A 20,920-nucleotide genomic window follows, 5' to 3' on the forward strand; every position below is an offset into this window, starting at 1 on the left:
CAGTCAGGCTTTTTACAGAACTCTTTTGAATGATATACTTTGGTAAATGATTATTTGGCCATTTTACTATACTTCTCTTGCATTAAAAAGTAGGTACCTGTCACTCTGTGGTTTTAAGCATGATTCTCATTTCATGAATGACTGGCAGCCTTTTAGATTTACAAAGTTGACAAGTTAAAGAGTTTATTGGTGTAATTGCAGCACTAAATTTACTGTTTCAAAGTAAATGTCCTTTCAAATCCCCAGATTATCATATCTGCATTTTACTCTTACTTTGCAAATTAGGGCAATCTACTTTCATAGGAATATGAAGGGCTTCCATTAGCAAGATTGTATATATAAATTCAAGAACTTTAGTTGTATTTTAAGATGTATAGTTAATATATATATATATATATGCACACTTTTTTTAACTGTTTACCATATGTTTTTCACTAGTACATTGCAGTGAATTAAAGTGGATTCAGTGTTTGTCAAATATGTTTACAAGCTATGCAGCTAGAAATTAATGCACCAGGAACATGTGCTAAAAAATTAAATAATGTAAACCCAATTAATCAAAAGTGTGAGCTCATCTATAAAAATACTGTCTTTGAAAATAGACATGCCTGGAGCCATTCATTAATAATAATAATAATAATAATAATAATAATAATAATAATAATAATAATAATAATAATAATAATAAGTACAGCTTCTATTTTTGTTTACCTAGTTCTTTGTTGCTTCAGTCACACATACAGATATAACAGAACACACAAACACACCAATAGCAAAAAATACAAAACTTGTGTTATAATCCTACAGTATCTTAGTTAAAAACGCATACATACTATTCTGTACTGTAGTAGTACGTGGATATAAAAGATCTGCTATTAGTGGATTTTGTGTACTTTAGGTTTTTCCAATAGACAATTAGTTCCCCTTCCCTGCCTGTGGACAACATAGGAAGAGTGTAGTACAGTCTTCAGCATTGTAGCTTCTCCTAAGATATTAGAAGCTAAGCAGAGTTGGGTCTGGGCAGTATTTGGAAGAGAGACATCCATGCAACACCACAGTAATGCAGCAGCATGTGGAGGTGTGTTGGGTTCCTGGTTCTCCAGTCCTACTATAGGACTTGCTGTTCTGTGAATGAGAGGTTATCTAAGAGCACCAAAGATCTTGCATTATTTGGGACTAGGAGTGTTTGACTCCAACCTTGTTTTAAGCATGTGCATCTACATTCTTGTTTTTCTGTAGCTTTGAATGAACCAACCATTGACTACGGCTTCCAGAGGTTACAAAAGGTCATCCCTAGACATCCGGGTGACCCTGAGCGTTTACCAAAGGTCAGTACCAATATTTTTTTCCATAATAAAGACTTGCACGAATACAGGTTCATGAAATGGCTTATTTTCCACTTTCATTCAAATTGGACCCATGGCAGAGTTAATGCTGTAATTGTCTGTAAAGGTGTAAGTATGGGTGTAATTGATTTAGTCCCCAGTGTTCGGGGCACATAAGTGCTCTCAATTTTCTCAAATTCACTAATCACTCCTGGAAAGAGTGGTCTTATACACACACACACACACACACACACACACACACACACACACACACAAAGAGAGAGAGAGACACCAAGCATTTGAGCACAAAGGCATTCCTCTGTTTCACTGTTTAACTCAAGATAATTTGATAACAGTAGTGTTTCTGTTGTGCATGTAAAAATAACCAGGGGCCTTATACGTACTTTATGACATCTTGTAAATCAGCTGAATGTTATGGATGTAAATTGTCAATGTCAGGTTTCCTATGGCCTGTATCATAGGTCACAATTGACGTGTGTAAGAAGGACCCCTTTGCTCTTATATTTGTGAGGGTGATTCCGCACAGATGACTACCAGTAGCTCAGCTTTTAAGTGAAATAATCAAAAAGTAGCGGAATAAAGGAAAGTCTTTTCTTATTGGTACGCGTTGTGCTCCTTGAGCAGAAAACCACCGTGTAAATTGATCCTGTGGGAGTAATAAACACACATTACTTTCTCTTGTACTTCATGCCCTATACCCCAGAGTCCTGATAGAACAACAACACTTAATAGACTAAAAAGAGTAATTACGGCCATTGCTGGGTGATTTTTCAGCCCTCGCAGTTCTGTCTGACCTTCTAATTTAACTCACCCTGCCTGACTAACACATTTGTATTCATTCCTTATGTAGCATGAGTATTAAACCATGGCATGGGTGACCTTTAGGTGTTTGGTTCACAACCTGAAAGAAGTGGAGTAACCCTTTGTTTTACGGGTGATGCAGGTTTTTCTTTTTTTTTTTTTGCATGTGCTTTTTTTTTTTTCTTAATTACATAAATGCATTTTTAATGGAAACCTGGATGGATGCTCTTGTTTATTTCTATTTGTATATAGCAATACCCATATGGGTCATATAGTCCATATGATTTCCTACAGAATACCAGTTGTTGCAGTGTTATTGCACTGGAACGCCTTATCAATCTGCTGAGAGCTACCAGTCTATCTGGAAAATCATATAAAAAATGAGAGCTGGACGCTTGTACATGATCTTGTTTCTTCATTGGCTGTTATTTTATGTTAATACTATTTAAATGTTTTATTTAGTTAAGATAGCATACAATAATTTAAAAAAAATATAAAAAATATTTGATAAAATACAGTAGGATTACTTATGTGTGTACAAGCACGCGGTTCTAGGGGTGACAAAAACATACCTCCATAAATGTGCACCAAAATTACAGACAAAGGAGGTTTTCAATCAGATGGACGATATAGTATTGTTTTTGCCTGGTTCTGCGCAGACAGCTATGTGTAAAATAGTTTGTATTAAGTGGTTAAAAGCAGGATACTGTGAAGTACATCCAGCTGATCATATGCAATGTCTCTGCTGGTGGCATGTCTTAAAGACAGCTTCCTCAAGCCATTAACAACCCCAGCAGTTCATCTCATGTAACTGTTTTTCTGAGAGGTTCCAAGGACTTTGATGCAATTTTCAGACATCACCTAATCAATACGATGAAAGTAGTTTCTGTGGTTAAAACTATTACCCAGGGAAACTGATCATTCAAGCCTACCTCAACTGACCCTAGTGAAATAAATGAAAGGGCATGGTTGAAAAAATGTCACAAATAGAATTTGACACATTATGCATAACTGAATAACTCAATAATAATTTAAACCAAATGCAAGCAAGATTTTTTGCTCATATAAACCAGTTATAACCAGTTACTGCCTTAAGGTAATTACTGTATACTATATTGCAACACAGTGTAGTTTAGTAAATTAAGTAACTTCATATATTTCACATAATTTTATATCTCTCTCTCTCAAATCTTCATGTCTTGAAAAGTTGTTGCCAGGGGAAGCATTTGTTAATAAACAATAGGAAGTATAAGCTCATCATTCTTCAGTTCATCCTGCCACACAGAAACTGAACAGTTTCCTTGCTCCACATTCCTCGCCATATGGCTCCCCAGTACTGTATTCCTGGGCTCCATCTGGGGCCGCACTACATGACCTGTATTCATGTTCCCCACCAGATGAGCAGCCTGTTCCAATGCAACATCATTAGACATCATCGCTGGCTGACTGTTGTTATGGAAACACACTGCTCATCACCAATCATGACCTTTTTAATGTCTGGGTGAAATACTGTACCTTAAACAATAAATAACACAATATAAACGCTTTCTACATAGATTTGTTCAGTTCAGGCGTAATAAAAATGTGTCAGGCATTAGGGTGAATGTTGTATAAAAGAACTTCACTGAATGTGTTATAGAATTGCATGAACTGATTTAAGTATAATTTTCCAGCCAGTGCCGTATGGGAAATCAAGCCATATGACAGCCACTTTTGAGATGTGAGCACAGCTAAGTATCAGTGTCCATGAAATATCAACAAGTTGTGTTTCAATGGCTTAAACTGAAGACAATGTGATAGGGTTTCAGTTCATTAGTTCACATTAGCCTCATGCTGGAAATTGAAATTTACAACGAGAACACCCTGCGACAGGGGGCCGAGGCTGCTTTTGTAATTGGAACAGTGAGGGCTCGGCAAACAAGCATGGAGTCAATTAACCATTTAATGGCATGTAACTGCATACTGTACTGTGCCACACCAGACAATTACTGTACGCCACTGACAGTGAGCCAATCTGCAGCACCTTTCTTTACAGGAGAAACATGTGGAAGATATACACATGCAATGAAAACCGTAATCACAAGCATATGTTGGACTGCAGCTGGTTTTGTTTTTTATTTGGTTCAGGGAATATGTTTAATTGAAAAATGTCTTAGCTCATGATGGTGATTCAGGATGCTGTATCTTGATGCTATCACTCAGAGTAAAGAATGCTTGATTATATCGAGCTGTAAAGTAGATTTGATGTTAGTTATTATCATTTAAATTTAAGTTGTCATGCTTTTTCTACAAACATATTTAATGGGAAAACCAGGGCTGAGTCTATTCCTTCTCATAAACAGCACTACTATGAGTAATGATGAAGGGTTTGGCTGCTGTTTCAATAAAGTTGCTGATTTCCACTGAGAATAATAACAAATGTGTTTATTTTAACTTGACCTGCGCATTGAAGCTCTCCTGTTTAAAACAACATACTGTAGAAAAGTAGCTGACAGGAAGAATCAATTTTGTGTCTCTCTCGATATTTTAAAGACAGGTTTCTTGAAATCTGAACAGCAAACTGGGGTGGTGGCTCTTCAGTGGTGACTACCAATACAGGTACCACATTGAAAGCCTTTCCCATTGCAGAAACTGAAAATGAAGACCAGCTATCTCAATGAATATCCAATCTTTTAACAAATAAACATATATGACAAAATATGACCGGTTTTATATACGGGAGAATCTACCTTCTTCATCGGCTAACTTCCAACACCCAATTGTACAAGCTGTAAACATTGCAGGAATCTGTGTGTTTCCCCATGGCGTTAAACGGAATGAAGGAAAGGATGTTTTAGCTTTGCACTGTCTTGAAGGGGTTAAGTGAAGACTAGTAAAACTCTCCTCACAGCAGGAAGGAACTTGGCTCCACTTAGAGAGCAAGCCAGGTGATCCATCATAGTAAAGTCAGCTGTCCAGGGCGGCGTTCTCTGAGATCAGCCGATCGAACATGCAGCACCTACGACTTTATTATTGCTTACGGAACAGTAATTGAGTCACACAAAAAAACACACACCCCTATTAAGATAAGCCAAGACCAATTTATGCTCAATAAAAATGCTAAACCAAATCTACCCTTTTAATGACTCCAACTTGTTTATTATCAGATGTTCTAGAAATGCTGTTCTTTGGTGTCTCAGACACAGCTCTCTCCTCTTGTTCATTTCTGCAGTATTGATTTCTTTTTTTTTTATTGAGGCAATAACAGTTTGTTGAAGGCATTTCTTTCTACTGCTGAAGTCAGTCATAGACAGGTGAAGGGGGGAGAGGGGTGTGTTGGGTAGATTTGAGGGTTAAACCTATCCTAAGCTTTCATTAGAGAGCTGTATTTTGTAAAAGTATTCTAGTTCGAGACGACTTCTGTTTTTAAATATGCATGTGAAGAGATTATTTTAAAGCAGATTTTTCTAATTGTTCAGAGCGTATTCACTGAAGACCGACAATCTCTTGGCCCTGGTTCAGGTTAGGCAGCTCCAATCTGTGGCCTTTTTGTGGTTTTATGAAGAAAACAAATTCCTAGCATCTCAAAGCCACCTGGTCCAAAAAAAAAAAAAAAAAAAAAAAAAGGTAGTGCCCTAGATTTCTCATCCTAGATTAACCTTCAGACTGTGCATGAGAGAGAAATCAGCCTGAATTAGGCTTTAGAAAAGGGATCCCAATTTATAACCTAGAATAAAGAAGGGACTGAGACCAGTGAAAAGAGCACAGGACTCACAGTTGTTTAATAAAGTCGGCAGTTTCTGGTAGGTAGTGCAGGCAGGCAGGCAGGCAGGCAGGCCCAGGGATATTGACTTGCGGAGAGTAACCTTTGAGTCACGGGAATGATTTATGAATTATGCAGCAAGAGAACATTAGTGAAAAAGCGCGCAGACTGATTGTTATGATCGTCAATGTGTTCGGTTTGTGTGTGAGGCTGCTTGTTTAGTAATGAGAGGTTTCACTGATAAATGGCTGGGTCACTCACATGACTTTATCAGATGTGTTCCTTCTTCACCGGGAGTCTTTCATCTCTGACTGGATTTACAAGCTGTACAGGAATCCAGTGCTTTGAGACTCTCCCCAAGCTGTCCTGTATCAAACCATGTAACCTAATTACTCTCAGGAATCCCATTATTTATAACGCTGAACTGACACTCCCATACCCACTGTCAAAGCGATACTGTTTTGGAATGTTATATGAAAAATCCTTCAGTAAATGTCTGGAATAATTATTTATTATTATTATTATTATTATTATTATTATTATTTATTATTATTATTATTATTATTATTATTATTATTACTCTTTAAACATTAAACATTCAAATTGAAATGATTGTGTTTTGTGATTGACTAACATGCAGTTGAAATGTTGGAGAGCCTAGAATCTAAAACAATGTATCCTGACTGAAGGTTATCTTTACAATTTAAAGTCAAGAACAATAATCCCTGTACAGAAACTTTGACTTCAGCTGAACGTAATGAGAGGTGTTTGACATCATGGCCAATATTTCTAAGATTTTGAAGGAGTTCTGATAAAGCTACACAATTTATTCAATGATGGGTATCTATAAATGAAATAGCTTAGTAGTTGTGCCCGATACAACTTGCACCCAATAAAGAATTTTGTTCACATAATAAGTGCAATATTCTTATTTGTGTGACCCTTATGTCCAAGCTTACTTACCTTCTCAAAATCCCATGCAGTTTGAGGTCAGGTCTACCTGTGCTTGTAGGTGTCCCACTGTGCCCTTCAATAGCTCCTAGGGGAGCCAGTGATGTCAAGAGATCTCCTTGAAACATTCATCCAGGCTTGGCAGATTCACGCTTGGCTAGTTCCAAACATGGGTCTGTCCTGCTTGAATACTAAATGGAAAAGAAGTCACTTGCATTAGTGTTAAACATAATTAAATCATTTACTCAAGGTCTTGTGACAGTGTACAGTAAAGAGGTACCCAGATAAAAAAAAAAGCCATGAAGCAAAATCCAACAAAGAATTCCAGCTCCAGATAGCATTCTGTGAGTTGTTGAGGGAAACATATGAGGATAATGGCACTGCAGTGTGGCTTTATTAGGTCTGAACATACACCATGGTTAGGGTGGATAGAAAGAGTTTTGCTAGCAGTTTGTCAGTGTCAGTTTTTCCAAATAACTGATAGAATGATCTGTACTGAATACAAGACACATCTGTAAAATAAAATACTGTGTAACAAAAATAAATATGACTTCACACCTTTTAAACTGGCAAGCTGTCAGTGAGGAAACGGTAGTTCTCCAGAGTGTTGCTAACAACTGAAAAATAAATAATTCAGTCGGTAGGTTTGAATGAGGTCATTTTCATAATAGCTTTAATGATGTCATTCGTGGTTCACCATATGCTACCCTGACACTTGACCTTTGGAGGCTGGGAAGTAGGAATCAGTAATCGGAATGCTGATCAGTGTGCCGGTCATGTGCCATTGCACAAGGCCATTGTTCTATGCAGGTTGGGAGGAAACATGTTTCAAAACTGTATTAGTAGCATTCCTCCTTTAAACCAGGGAATAAGAAACATTTTGTTATATACACTATATAGAACTGGTTTTGTTAATTTGATTTGATACCTCAGGAAATTTAAATGGGTTAATCCAAAGGTCAATTTTGAATTTTAATGCTGAAACTGGAATGTTCAAATTCCATCTTGAAAAGCTCCACCTGTCTTATGTGTTTAAAAGATACATCTCAATATATTGCAGCTCAGTTTATATTTTTAAATGTTTGGCTGGGTAGTGTAAATGTTACAAGACTTTAAAAAAGCAGGTGCCTATTTTAAAAAAATAATAATAATTGTGTGACAAAATAGCTCCTCTGACATATATTTATTTTTTTGTCTTGTTAAACTTTGGAGTCATTAAAACAAATTACATCTGATGTGACACGAAAGTCTTCAGGAAGCAAACACTTTTTTTTTTTTTTTTTCCGGCACATGAAAAGCAAAATATTTTTTTTAACACAGAATATCAGTAGGAGAGCAAACCAAAGAAATAGATGACTGGCTTTAGAAATGTGTCTAAAGAAACATCATGCCCAACCCATCTTGCGTTCAGGATTTCCAAAGCTGAAAGCATTATAAACTGAGCAGGTGCCCAGAGAGAGCACAGACTAGAACAGGGCAGACAGATTACTATACACAGGCTTCCCCCTGATAAAGGGATATCTGTAAAGCACTGTTTAAGAAGATGTTGATTACACAGATCAGTGTACATAAGCAATATCACACAGATGTGTGGGACGTGCAGATACAGGATACAGGGAATGTCCAAGCCATTTTATAAATGTTCACATTCAAATATAAATGGCCAGTTTTCACTGATTGACAGACACAGTAAATTGGTCACTATACTACACTGACTATTATGTCATAGATTTAAAAAAATGGAAATAGCCTTGTATAGGACTTTCAGATCCAATTCTTAAGTCAAGGAGGTTGAGGTCTGTGTCAACGCTTTCTCAAGGGAGGGTTAGGCCTGGTTATGCTAGCATGCACAGAAAAAGAGTGAAAAAGAATTAGGTAAATTAAATGTGTGATCTAAACTGTTTAAAGTAAACATAACTGTTAGTTATGTTGTCTAATATTTAGTGTAAGACAAAGCAATAAGAAGAAGACAAACAGACAAACATGTGTCTAATTTCCATCAGCCAAGAACCAACCTGCCGGCTGTGGCGAAGAAACGCTCTCTTTGCTAATGAAATCAGAGCCCAGGAATAGATGGAGTCCATGGGTCAGCATGGCAGCCCAGGAAATATGACATCATCATGTTTGTCTTCCTGTAAGATGAATGATTCTGACCCCTCTTGTATTACAGCTCTAATAGAACATTAGGACATGATAAAATTGCAAATGAACAAGCAAGGAGATAAATTTGTCAGGTTTTATCTAGCTCAGCTTCCTTATAAATGTATCTTGTGTGCTGCATTCACATCCAGATGTGACCTAAATGTTATATTTTTTCAGTATCTGCTTCACTAATGAAGGTATATCATATTTCCAGGCATCATAATTAATACAGTAATATAAACGGGTCTCAGAAATAAGCAGGCCTCAGAATATCATGACTTAAAGACTGAAAAGATTTTAAAAAGAAGTGCTGTCTAAATAGAGAAATATCAGTGGTGTTTTAGCCTTCCCCATTTAATCGGGTCTATGTGAGCTTATGGCACTGTAGCGTCACAGCCCAGATGGTATTGGCAGGGATAGAGACTCAGACACAGAAAGCTGCAAGTTCTAATGCACTAATGTGCTCTTTAATCCAAATAAACAAAAATAACATGGTACAAACACCAACAAAAACACCCCTGACAAAACAAAAGGCACCATGGCCAAAACAACATGGTTTACAAAAACTCACGCAGTGTAAACAGACAGCACAACACGGAACACGTAACACGGACCTCCACCTCTACAACCGATATTAATCCTACTAACTCTTCCCTAACACCCATGAGCGCCTATTTTATACACCTGTGGCTGGAGCCTAATTAATCATTTAATCATGTATTCAATTGTCAGCCAAAGCTACATTCCCATGTGTTTTGACAGGGAAAAATTTAACCCCCACCCTGCCAGCCCAATATTCTCCACCCAAACACACATGGGCAGGCCTTCCACCCTGCCACACTGCCACAGAGCTCTATACAGTTAAAGCCTTGTTAGGCCATAAGCAAGGTAGACCTCTGGGTGTCTCTAGTGTCTGCAGAGATTCATCACAATGGATACTGCCTTGTTTAGGACAGAGAGAGACAAGTTTTAAATGAACAATTCGTTAGTGCACTGTAGCTTTTATGTGCTCAGCATATTTTGTGTTACAATTTAGAAGAAGATATCTCTGTACTATAGGAAAAAAAGGAAATAAGCGTTGTAAAACATAATTGAATTTACTTTTACTGATTACTATTATTATTATTATTATTATTATTATATTATTATTATTATTATTATTATTATTATTATTATTATTATAATAATAAAGTTAATTAAACATGTCGAAGGGGACTGAAGTAGCCAGATACACACCCTCCACTCTGATCAAAATGGTAGCACAGGTTCCTTGGAATCCACTGTATTTGCTGTAATCCTATATTTGACAGTATTGTCTATCTTATGCATCATTTGGCTCATAATGACTTTAGTTGGAGCAGTACTGCGGGTGCGTGGAGGTAGTGTGGTAACATTTCTTAATAAACCTGGAATTATAGATAAAGAAATAACTTTTTTTTTTAATGTATGTGTATTATTATTTATTTTAATACTATTAAGTTAGTTCGTGTTTTGATCTCTAAACAAACATTTCTCAATCAAATCATATCATTGACTGTTTTATACCTTTGTGGAAATTAGAAACGTAACTCAAATATATAAAATGTATTTGATACAAAATGTACAAAAATAAATAAATAAAACAAAAACAAACATGTTTGAGTGATGAAGGTTCAAGCTCAGGGCTACAGTTGTGTGTGGAAGTGACATTTGCCTCAGTAATTTATGTCTGATGGGTACATATACCATAAGCTACGGATACATTCAGAAAATGTTAGGCTACCACCAAATCAAAAGCTTTCTGTGCACATACTGAAAACCATTTCCTCTCCTGCAATCCCTGTATCACTAAATGAAACACTTAAAGTTGAAAATGAAGTTGGTACTATTCCGAATAGCTGATTTTTCCCCTCAAACCGCGAGTAATGAGAGGTTAACGCAGTGGCACCAGTCCCATTATTGAGTGAATTTAGCACCTTGGACAGCGCAGTAAAATCTTTATTGCTTTCCTGACCCTCTCGTCATGTTCTGTCTGTGTGTTCAGTGGGTCTCGGGGCTGATTGAAAGGCAATATGTTCGCTGCTGAACACATACACACGCTCCAGGGCTTGTTCACAGCGAGGGTTACAGCAGGGAGGTGAGAGCAATTTTCTGGTTGTCGCACTGCAAGCACATTTCCAGGCCCTTGTGCATTAACTTTTAAAAAGGACTTTATAGGTTCAGTGTGTCTGCTTATAAAAAATTTAAAAAAAGAATCACTACAGCTGTATTTCTACTCACAGTGGAGTATAATTTACCCCCTCCTGTTTTTTTGTTCAAGATTTATATATATATAGTATATATATATATATATATATATATATATATATATATATATATATATATATATATATATATCCTGTCCGGCGCATGTTAAACAACTGTGCAATTTCTTCTTCATCAGTCTGCTTCATTTTAAACACACCAATGGAATCACAGTACATAACTTGTAATTTTATTTTATGTATTTAGACATGTACTGTATGTATGTTCTGGTAATTATTCATGCAAGTACATGTATTTGATTGATGCACAGTATGTGTTTCTGTATTTATTTGAATAAAATAAAAATGTGTATTGTAGATCGAGTGTTACAGACACACACAACACTGTCATTGATTTCATAGCCGTCTCTGTTAGGAGTATATAACAGTGAGATAAAGGAAAAGTGCCTAGCTAGCACAGGGTGTTAGTTGAAGAGCCTCATTCATTATTAACAGAGCCTGCCCTTTTAAGGTGCTCATAGCCCTTCTCACAGCTTCTTTTAATACCTCGCTCCGGGATCAAATCATACATCCACAATCTCTGTAAACCCACTATAAACAGAAGACTGATATTATATTGCTTAGTGTATTAGCATAACAGAATGTGAATCCTAAGACAGAACACCCTTCAGCCACCTCACCAATGCACCCTATCTGGTAAACACAGCATGTGGCAGCCTAGTAAATGCTCTAGTTAAACTCAAGCCTGAAAATATACTTACAGTAATTGTACTTACATGAGACTGATTCTGAAAGGTTTATTGATCACTGATAAACTCTATAATAGTATATGTATACATGTATTGTTTTATTTATTCTGTCCAGAATCTTGTCTTATATATAAAAAAGATGAATGATAGTCCAAAACACCCTAATATAATAGATTTTTGTATCAATTATTCACATTGTTGTGTAACCACATTACGTTTTTCTTTTTGATTTTGCCTCCTTTCGGTAGACATCCATTTTCTTTTTTCAGTGATATTGTACCAGTGGTATATTGTTTTTCATAAGGTTTGTTCCTTCCTGGACACAGCAACAGAAAAATATGTTATAGCCGTTACAAAGTTTGACCAACCCGATTATTGAAATCCAATAAATAGAAATGAGCATTCACTTTGGCTTTAAATACATATAAATGCAAAGTTGCAATTGTTTCTGCTTTTAATACAGTGTATGACCTTCTGTGAAACCATTTAACAGCCTGTTAGAAGACACATCTAATAAACTAACTAAACATTTTGTGTGAGGTCAGATGCACAGATATTGTAGCTGTGGGAATACCTACATTTATGCAAATCCATCTGAAGTATGATAACTGCTTTATATTCTATAGCAGTGATCTTATGATTGGAAAAATGCTAATACTGGATCTAAAAGCTTGTCATTTGGAAACATGTTTTAAAAAAGAGTTATTTATGAAGAGATTATGAAGACAGCAAAATGGTTGTAATTATGTCCTGATTTTCCCATTGAAATGGAAGATAACTGCCAAAGTTCTTCATTCCAATGCAATTAATATGTAGTAAGTGCATGAATAGCTATTAGTAATGTGGGAAAGTATCTTTACGGGTTTTGTTGTGCTGTTGTATTAGTTCATTCTCTGTTAAATTCTCTGATAAACTGGACTAAACAACTATTTGTTTTATTCACTTCATCTATTGACACTGGACCTTAATATTAAAGGCTTCTACCATCAAATGGCAGTAAAGAAGACAAAAACACTTTTGTAGTTAAACATTATGTTATGATTAAATAATAACCAGCACAGGGCAACATAATGATCAATATGTTAACTCTTCAGGATAAAACACAAATGCCACAGATAGTAAGTGGATTCTGGGGTTGACAGTATACAGTTACAGCATACAGGCCGTCACTTATTTACACTATACTGTCCTCAGTTAGTCTAAAAGCTCAGTTTAACTTTTTTTTTTTTCAACAAAATATATACAGGTAATTGAGGAGTCTGGAAAAAAGGGTTTCCTTCCTAACATTTTCCTTTGCTTGGGTCTGGCAGAAGGGTCATTCGATTCTAATAACAACAACTGGGTATAGGAGGCAGATGCTATGCATGAAGACTTCTTAAATACAGGACCTTATTTCTAAAAGCCATCGTGCAAATCAGCAATGCTTCCAGCAAGACAGAGGCTTTACTCATTATTGTTTGTTCTTCTTTCTACAGGAGGTTATACTGAAAAGAGCTGCAGATTTAGTCGAAGCTCTGTATGGCATGCCACATAATAATCAGGTAAGGTTTTTTTTTTAATTTATTTTTGTTCAAACATTTTAAACTATTATTATTATTATTATTTGAAATGAACGCATGTCCTTTCTTTATCAATAATGGCCGAAATGCAAAAGTCCTAAATTATTTATGCATTAGAAGTAGATTGGGTATAGCATAGCTTGCTTTCTGCTTCAATGTTAAGTACTTCATAGTCATATGAATTAAAAAATAAAATGCTCTTATAGAAAACGGTCCTAGCAAGCCAGGTGTGTACAACCCTGTTTCCAGTCAAACTAGACTTGATCAATTTAGTAACATGTAATGAACTGTTAGCTTAGATTCCACCAGCAAGCCAAACTGCCCAATTCACACTGCCCCTTTGTTCTTTTTAAAACTAAAATCATGTCTTTGAATGCAATGCCTGGGAGAAACCCCTGAACACTTGCTCCTATTTTATTCGGCGCAGGAAATCATCCTGAAGCGGGCAGCGGACATTGCAGAAGCCCTCTACAATGTCCCTCGGAACCACAACCAGCTCCCAGCCCTCAGCAACACATCTGTGCACGCGGGGATGATGGGAGTGAATTCCTTCAGTGGCCAGCTAGCCGTCAACGTGTCAGAGTCTACCAATCAGGGTAAGGGAAACGAGTAGCGCATCTCATCTTCACTTATCTATCAAAAGTGTTCAGGCTACCGTCTGACCTCCCCGATTAGCGTGAAGGCAGCTCTATTGGTCATACAAAGCAAAACATAGTAAGCAAAATGGTATTCTTAGGCAGAAGCAGGAAATATCCCAGCAGACGTTCCTTTTGTTATCTTTTGACGCAGAACTGTAGCTTTTCATCTAAACCTGTTATTCATTTCCCACCATATCTTTGAAACATTTCAAACTTTTATAACACAGGATTTGGTCCCCTTTAAATTGCAGTAAAACAGCCTGTTTTTTTTTGTTTTTGTTTTTTTAGAGTAGTAACAATAGAGCGATAGAGTAATTATTTTAGTAGATTTCAGATTTTAAACACCATATGGTAAATTGGCCCTGTGCTAATTTTTGTATTTGACAGCATAAGCGATTTGTAACACACAATCATAACACCATTATTTTCATCCAGGCATCCTCATGTAATAACATTGACACTTTGTTTTGTTTTGTTTGCTATATATAAACATTAGATGCAAGCCAAGATTTTTGTTAGTGTTGCAGAGTATTAATGGAAACCCAATCCCCTTTACCCCTTCAGGGTAACTGAACACCAAATTAAATGTTATCTTTATTATTATCTTGGCACAGAGGGCAACCACACTAGAAGGTCACCATTGAGTTCTGCTGCCATTTAAACTGGTTATAGCGGCATCATTTTGCAATATATATTATGTAATCTTTAGTGTGTTTAATTTTAAAATAACCCAATGTATCGGTCTGGGCTGGAGTCTCTGAATGATTGCATGTCATAAATTCAGCCTCCCCACCTCAAAGTTCTTCCTGAAAATGTATTGCTAACAGAAGCTTCAGCATTCACCCCATGGGTCTTATAGTAAAAATTACATTGGTGTTAGCAATAAGTGAGTGTGTTTCTTGCCTGATTCTTTTCATTGACTTCCTGTCTGTCTCCTCATCCTCATCTTTATTGTTATATATTTCTCTGTTCCAAGACTCGAGAACTCCTGCTGCCAAGATGGAAGGGCAACACTCTGGGATAGCGTTAAAGGAACACTGTCTTTTTTACCAGGGCCCTGTGACCTGTTACATTAATGGCATGGATTCAGATGTTATTAGTGTGAACCAAAGCATTAAAGTCAATTAAAAAGCCATTGCCAATTCATGAGACATTTTGATCGAAACAGCTTCATTACAACCCCTGGACTGGCTTATGATTCTTTGTAGCACTGTAGTTATATCAAGTACTATCATAACTATAATTAGGCATGAATAAACTGCAACTACTTGTGTTGTTACCCTATAATTACAAAAATACAAATGCATTCCATTGACTGTGTGCTGTACTATAACATGTCTTCCTCAGGTTTCACTCGGAACACGAGCAGCGTATCACCTCATGGGTATGTGCCAAGCCCCACACCTCAGCAGACGAACTATAACTCAGTGACAACAGGTATGAATGGATACGGCAACACTGGGATGTCAAACCTGGGAGGATCGCCAAGCTTTCTCAATGGATCAGCTGCCAACTCACCCTATGCCAGTGAGTCTCGCCATTTTACCTTTCTTCACTTTCTAAGATTGCTGTGTTGTATTTGCAAGACATTGTTTGTTTGTTTTTTCCTCAGATAAATGTATGTGTATTTAAACATGTATGACACATGTATGGAGTAGCAAGTGTTAAATTTAGATTCTTAGTTGTTTATTTAGTTTTTGAATTCCTTTTAGAACAAAAGCGAGACACAGCTTAAGTATAAGCATAGCGCATTTGTCCCATTGTGTGAGCTTTTTTGTTTCCAGCTGAAAGAATGAGGTTTCTTCTTAAAAAAACAAAAAAACAAAAAAAACATTGCATATCCCCTGTATCAAATTAAAAGCATTGTTCCAATACCTGTCAGTAATGCCTGACCACTCACATCACACGCTGTTTCAATCCCAGCCTCTAAATTAAAGATTCTTAATTAAATCAATAAACTAATTGCAGGAGTAGCAATTCAATTTCAGCACTTTGATTCCACCATGCTAACAAGTACTTTAAGAGGCTGACTGATTCTGCACAGACACTTTCAATCAAACTGGCCAAAGCTTTATAGTTCCAATTTTCATTAATTGATTAGTTAGGCCTTCATAAATGGATTATGACATTATTACACATGTGCTAAAATAGAATGCTAGCAAATCTAAACATAGAATAATAACAACAATAAAGAAAGGAGACTAAATCAGAGGGCACCTGATATATTGCCACAGTAATTGTAAAATCATTCAAGGAGAAAATGCTCTGAGAGTATTAAAAGTGGAGTGGGAGTCCAGTGAATGTTGATTTCTCGTGGTGTATAGTGCATCGTATATCACTGCAGGGCATGAATATTAGTTGTCTTGAAGAAGTAGCAATAACGCCATGCCCTCAGTCCTGAGAAAAGCAATCTTTGGGTTAGCACTAAACAATATCTGATAATAAATACCATACCCTCTTATTCATATTTACAGCTTTACAACTTCTACCATACAGCAGTAAGACATGCGTCACCTGATCAAGAAAATAAATGCACACATACATAGATAAAAATAAAAAAAACCTGGAAACTGAAAAATGGACTATCACGACACAACCAGTATATTCATTAGTGAAGAGAAGCACTCTCCTCCAGGTGACGAAATAAATTCCAGCCGACTCTCTACTTTAAAGATTTTTTTTTTTTTTTTTTTTTTTTTTTGTCTTCTCAAAAGTTGTGCCATCCAGTCCTACCATGGCCTCCTCAACCAGTCTGCCCTCCAACTGCAGTAGCTCCTCCGGGATATTCTCATTCTCACCTGCCAACATGGTGTCTGCTGTGAAACAGAAGAGCGCCTTCGCCCCAGTGGTGAGGCCGCAGACCTCGCCGCCGCCCACTTGCAGCAGCGCCAACGGCAACAGCCTGCAAGGTGAGACACGACACAGAGGAGCAGAAAACCTCACCTGCTAATGTACCACCCCGTTACAAAAACTGAAAAACAATTATACACTACTCTATAACTGTAATAAAAGGTACTGTTATATTGCATTGCATTACAGAACCAGATGGTAAGTGCAATTATAACAAATCAAAACTTGCAGTTAAAATGTTTACAAACTGCAACACTTCGCCTCAGTGTACAGTTTCATTTCAAGCTACAGTTATTTTTCAAGTAGGGGCAGATATTGTAGATTCAAATGCCTTCCCCTCCAATATATAGCTCACTTAAAGATACTGGGCCATATTCAGTAAACTGTAAGAATGTAAAGGTCATAGACAGTGTATAAACAAAAATTACAGTGTTGATTTTCCTACTGTTATGCATCTTTAATCCTTTAGTGATAAAAACAAATATGCACAAGAGAAACTGACTCCCCAAAATAGACCAAAAGATTCTTATGTTTTATTGAAGCAAGCCCATCATGTGCAGTTCCTAACCCACCTTGCTGTAGGTAAATAACACCATGTTCTTTCTTCTCTTCTCTCCTCTTCTCTCCTCTCTCTCTCCCCCTGTCAGATCAGTCTTTTGTGGACTCTAGCAAGTACTCCACTGCAGGCTCACTTCAGGGCCTGGCCTTCTCCTGAAGTATGTTATTTCCCTTCCTTTCTCCTTTATTGTGATATTTCTGTGTTCCCGTGCAGTAGCAACACATTTGAAGTGCATGCTGAGAATCCCCATTCACAGTGATAAGATCCTGTCACTATAGCTTTTACTGTTGCAGGAAATGTGAAAAATAATGGGGGAAACTCAAGGCTGTCAATCTTGTAGAGGAGGAAGGATTGGGTCCATTTTAGCTGTTTTGAAATCATGTAGCATTTCAATCTGATACCTGCGGGGAACTTTTAATTCCACAAAGACAATGCTCTTCTAAAAATAGCAAGAGATATACAGGGAAGGAAAAAATCAATCCAGTAAGTTTTATGAAATCTCTTGTGTCTTGTCGCTACTTTGAAAACAGTTTGTAATTAACTGGATGGCTTCATGAAGTATTCAGTTGTTAACAGGTGTTGAAAATCCTGTTTTTGGTCAAACTGGCGGCATTGTACTTAAGAAAACAAAAGCTGGCCTCTGTCAATAGAATGAAAATAGAACTGTGGCTAGATTTTTCATATTGCACTATTAAGTTGTATTGAAAGTGAGCCTTCATTTAGCTTATGTGCTGCAATGCTTGGACATGCAATATGAAAACACAAGGTGAATTTAAGGTTACAAGGATACTATGAAACAGGTGTAATTGAAGTTGTTTTTACCATCAATATTTAAATTAATTATATTAGGTCACGCCTTGTCATTACAGCACAATGGAAAATTGGTCCCCATAGGTTTATTGCTTGATTTGTAATTGACACATATAAACTGTCATAGTTATTGTCATACTCAATGTTTAAGACTCTTGTTTTATAACTGGTAGACTTTGGTCCACAGACCATTATCCTTAATTAACATGTCAGGCAGGTCTCATGGTAGAAAATCCTAAAACCCAAGAGGCAGTCATTCATAGTCCAACATCTGCCTAGAAAATCCTATATCAGAAAGCATCTATTAAAATATTCCGTAGAGAACTTGCAAATACACTAAAAAAAAGGCAGTCAATTTATGCAATAAGAAGTACAGTGAATCACTGATTGTGTCTTCCAGACAAACATTAGTAATAAGATCGGCATGAGAACAAGGCTGAATGGAAATGCTTGTCAATTACATCATAGACAGGAAGGATACTCATCGAGCCCTGTGTTACTAGCAATTACATTAAAATAAATGAATTGTTGATATAATGGGTGTCTGGTGTAGAACTGCTAAAAATGTGTTTAGCATCATTTATATATATATATATATATATATATATATATATATATAAAAGGAACTTCCACTTCATCATTCAATTCATTTTTCTTAGGTCTGAAATAAAAAAGTTATATATATTTACCACCAAAAAAAAAACAACCAACATCAATCTTTACTGTAAGGTAAAGGAACTTCCACTTCATCATTCAATTCATTTTTCTTAGGTCTGAAATAAAAAAGTTAGCGACATATAGTCTCCATATACATGTAAATATTATACAGATAAAGCCTAAATAAAATCTCTTGAGATTTGTGCATGTTAGCCTAACCATTCTGGTTAAAATGTTCAGCTGTTTTACATATGAATACCACAGACACAGGAGGGCAGTTGCCTTCTTTTCCTGCTTTCTTTCATTACAGCATGTACAGTATCACAAACTATTACTTGTCGTTCACAAAATTCCTCACTGTATTGCAATGGCTAACACTTTAAATAAAGGCACAGCTGGGAGTCCTGTATATTCCACTGAAATAACAGCTAGACTGGTATTCCATCAACTTCCATTCCATAGCAGAAGTTGACTCCAGTGCTAGAGAGGTAGCTTTCGCTTGCATAATCAAACATAACGCCCGCAGATACACAGGGAGGAGGAGACCTGGTTTCTGGTTGTCAGCACTTTATCTAGCTTGCAACAACAGGTGTAGATTTGAAAGATGCTGTGCTGTTTGCCACAAAAGAACCGGATGAAAGTAAAGGAAGAGGTTCATAGCTGAAAAATTTGAAATAGCAACAGCAAATACACATGGAGTCCAGTAAAGTAACTTGCGTTCCTCTCATATTGCACTGCGGTGAAATGTATTACACTTCTTGAAGTGTGGTTTAATTAAGCGGAAAAAAAAACAACTAAAAACTATACATTATCCTGTTTCTTCAGATAAACTCACTTCCGTATGGATTACCACTATAATAACTCTATCTTGTCCTTGTTTCTCTCTTAAACAGCTATACCTGGAATGATTGTTCCTCCAATGTAGAAGATGAAGCTACGACCGGGATAGAAAACAACTTTGAAGACGATTTTTTTTTTTTGTAACTCCAGAAGGAGGTTGACCGCAGGTCCCAGCGAGGAGCAGAACTTATAACTCAGGCCTTTTTAAAAAGGAATCACATTTAAAAAAAAAAAAAAAAGAAAAAGATTAAAAAAAAGATTGCAGCAGCTTTTAAATCTCTAAACCTTGTGAACACCGCTGAGGCACGGAACAGGCAAAGTGTTGTTTGAATATTGTAAGAAATATTTATTCTTTGTTGTGGAAAATATCTGCTTTTCCAATTTGTTTTTCATTTCAGCGAACAATCATATGCCTTTTATAAATTGTAATGCACACAAGGGGCGCTATATCAGAGTTTTGTGTTTTTATTTATAATGTTTATAAAACTGTGTGTGTGAAGAGAGCAACTGATTAGATATGATAGAAGGAAAGGGTAGCAAAAGAATTAGCATAGGGTAGAAAACTTAGGGCCTCTAAATCAATTTTTTTAAAATTGAGAAGTAAGGGTCAACTGGTAAATGTTGTTAAATAAATAAATAGTTTAACATTTGCATTAACCTGGTTGAAAATATCACCTTGAAAGGGATATATTTGTGTCTGCTGATAGCTCTCCAGTAGTTTTAAGACAGAATCAAGCATAAATAGAAAACTCTTTTAAAAGAATATATTTTAAACTTCTTTGAGAAAACATTAGCTGCTATGCAATGCAAGGATATCAGTCATGCATTGAGATAGTGGTTGCAACATTTTTTTTTTCCTTTCATAATATAAAGGTATCATTTTATATTTTTTTAACGGCAGATTCAAATTGTTTGCTTACTTTTCTGTCTAAGTGACTGACAGCTTGGGTTGCCCCTACTTTAGTCAAAGATACTACTATATATATATATATATATATATATATATATATATATATATATATATATATATATA

At 36.3% G+C, this 20,920-nt stretch overlaps 1 protein-coding gene across 4 annotated transcripts in view; it reads left to right on the plus strand.

The window, feature by feature from the left end:
* LOC121297005 (transcription factor COE1) overlaps positions 1 to 20,845 on the plus strand; it is a 136,387-nt gene extending 115,542 nt beyond the window's left edge. For 2 of the 4 annotated variants that reach the window (XM_041223007.1, XM_041223008.1), the window contains exons 11-17: positions 1,240 to 1,328; positions 13,450 to 13,515; positions 13,961 to 14,129; positions 15,519 to 15,698; positions 16,886 to 17,080; positions 17,669 to 17,737; positions 19,941 to 20,845. In XM_041223007.1, the coding sequence (XP_041078941.1) occupies positions 1,240 to 1,328; positions 13,450 to 13,515; positions 13,961 to 14,129; positions 15,519 to 15,698; positions 16,886 to 17,080; positions 17,669 to 17,736 (767 nt within the window). In that variant the 3' untranslated portion in view covers position 17,737; positions 19,941 to 20,845. The remainder of the gene's footprint in view (positions 1 to 1,239; positions 1,329 to 13,449; positions 13,516 to 13,960; positions 14,130 to 15,518; positions 15,699 to 16,885; positions 17,081 to 17,668; positions 17,738 to 19,940) is intronic. The other 2 variants (XM_041223009.1, XM_041223010.1) reach the window with 1 other exon arrangement.
* The last annotated feature ends 75 nt before the right edge of the window (positions 20,846 to 20,920 follow it).

Source organism: Polyodon spathula, chromosome 22 (assembly GCF_017654505.1).
Source record: "Polyodon spathula isolate WHYD16114869_AA chromosome 22, ASM1765450v1, whole genome shotgun sequence".
Lineage (NCBI taxonomy): Eukaryota > Metazoa > Chordata > Actinopteri > Acipenseriformes > Polyodontidae > Polyodon > Polyodon spathula.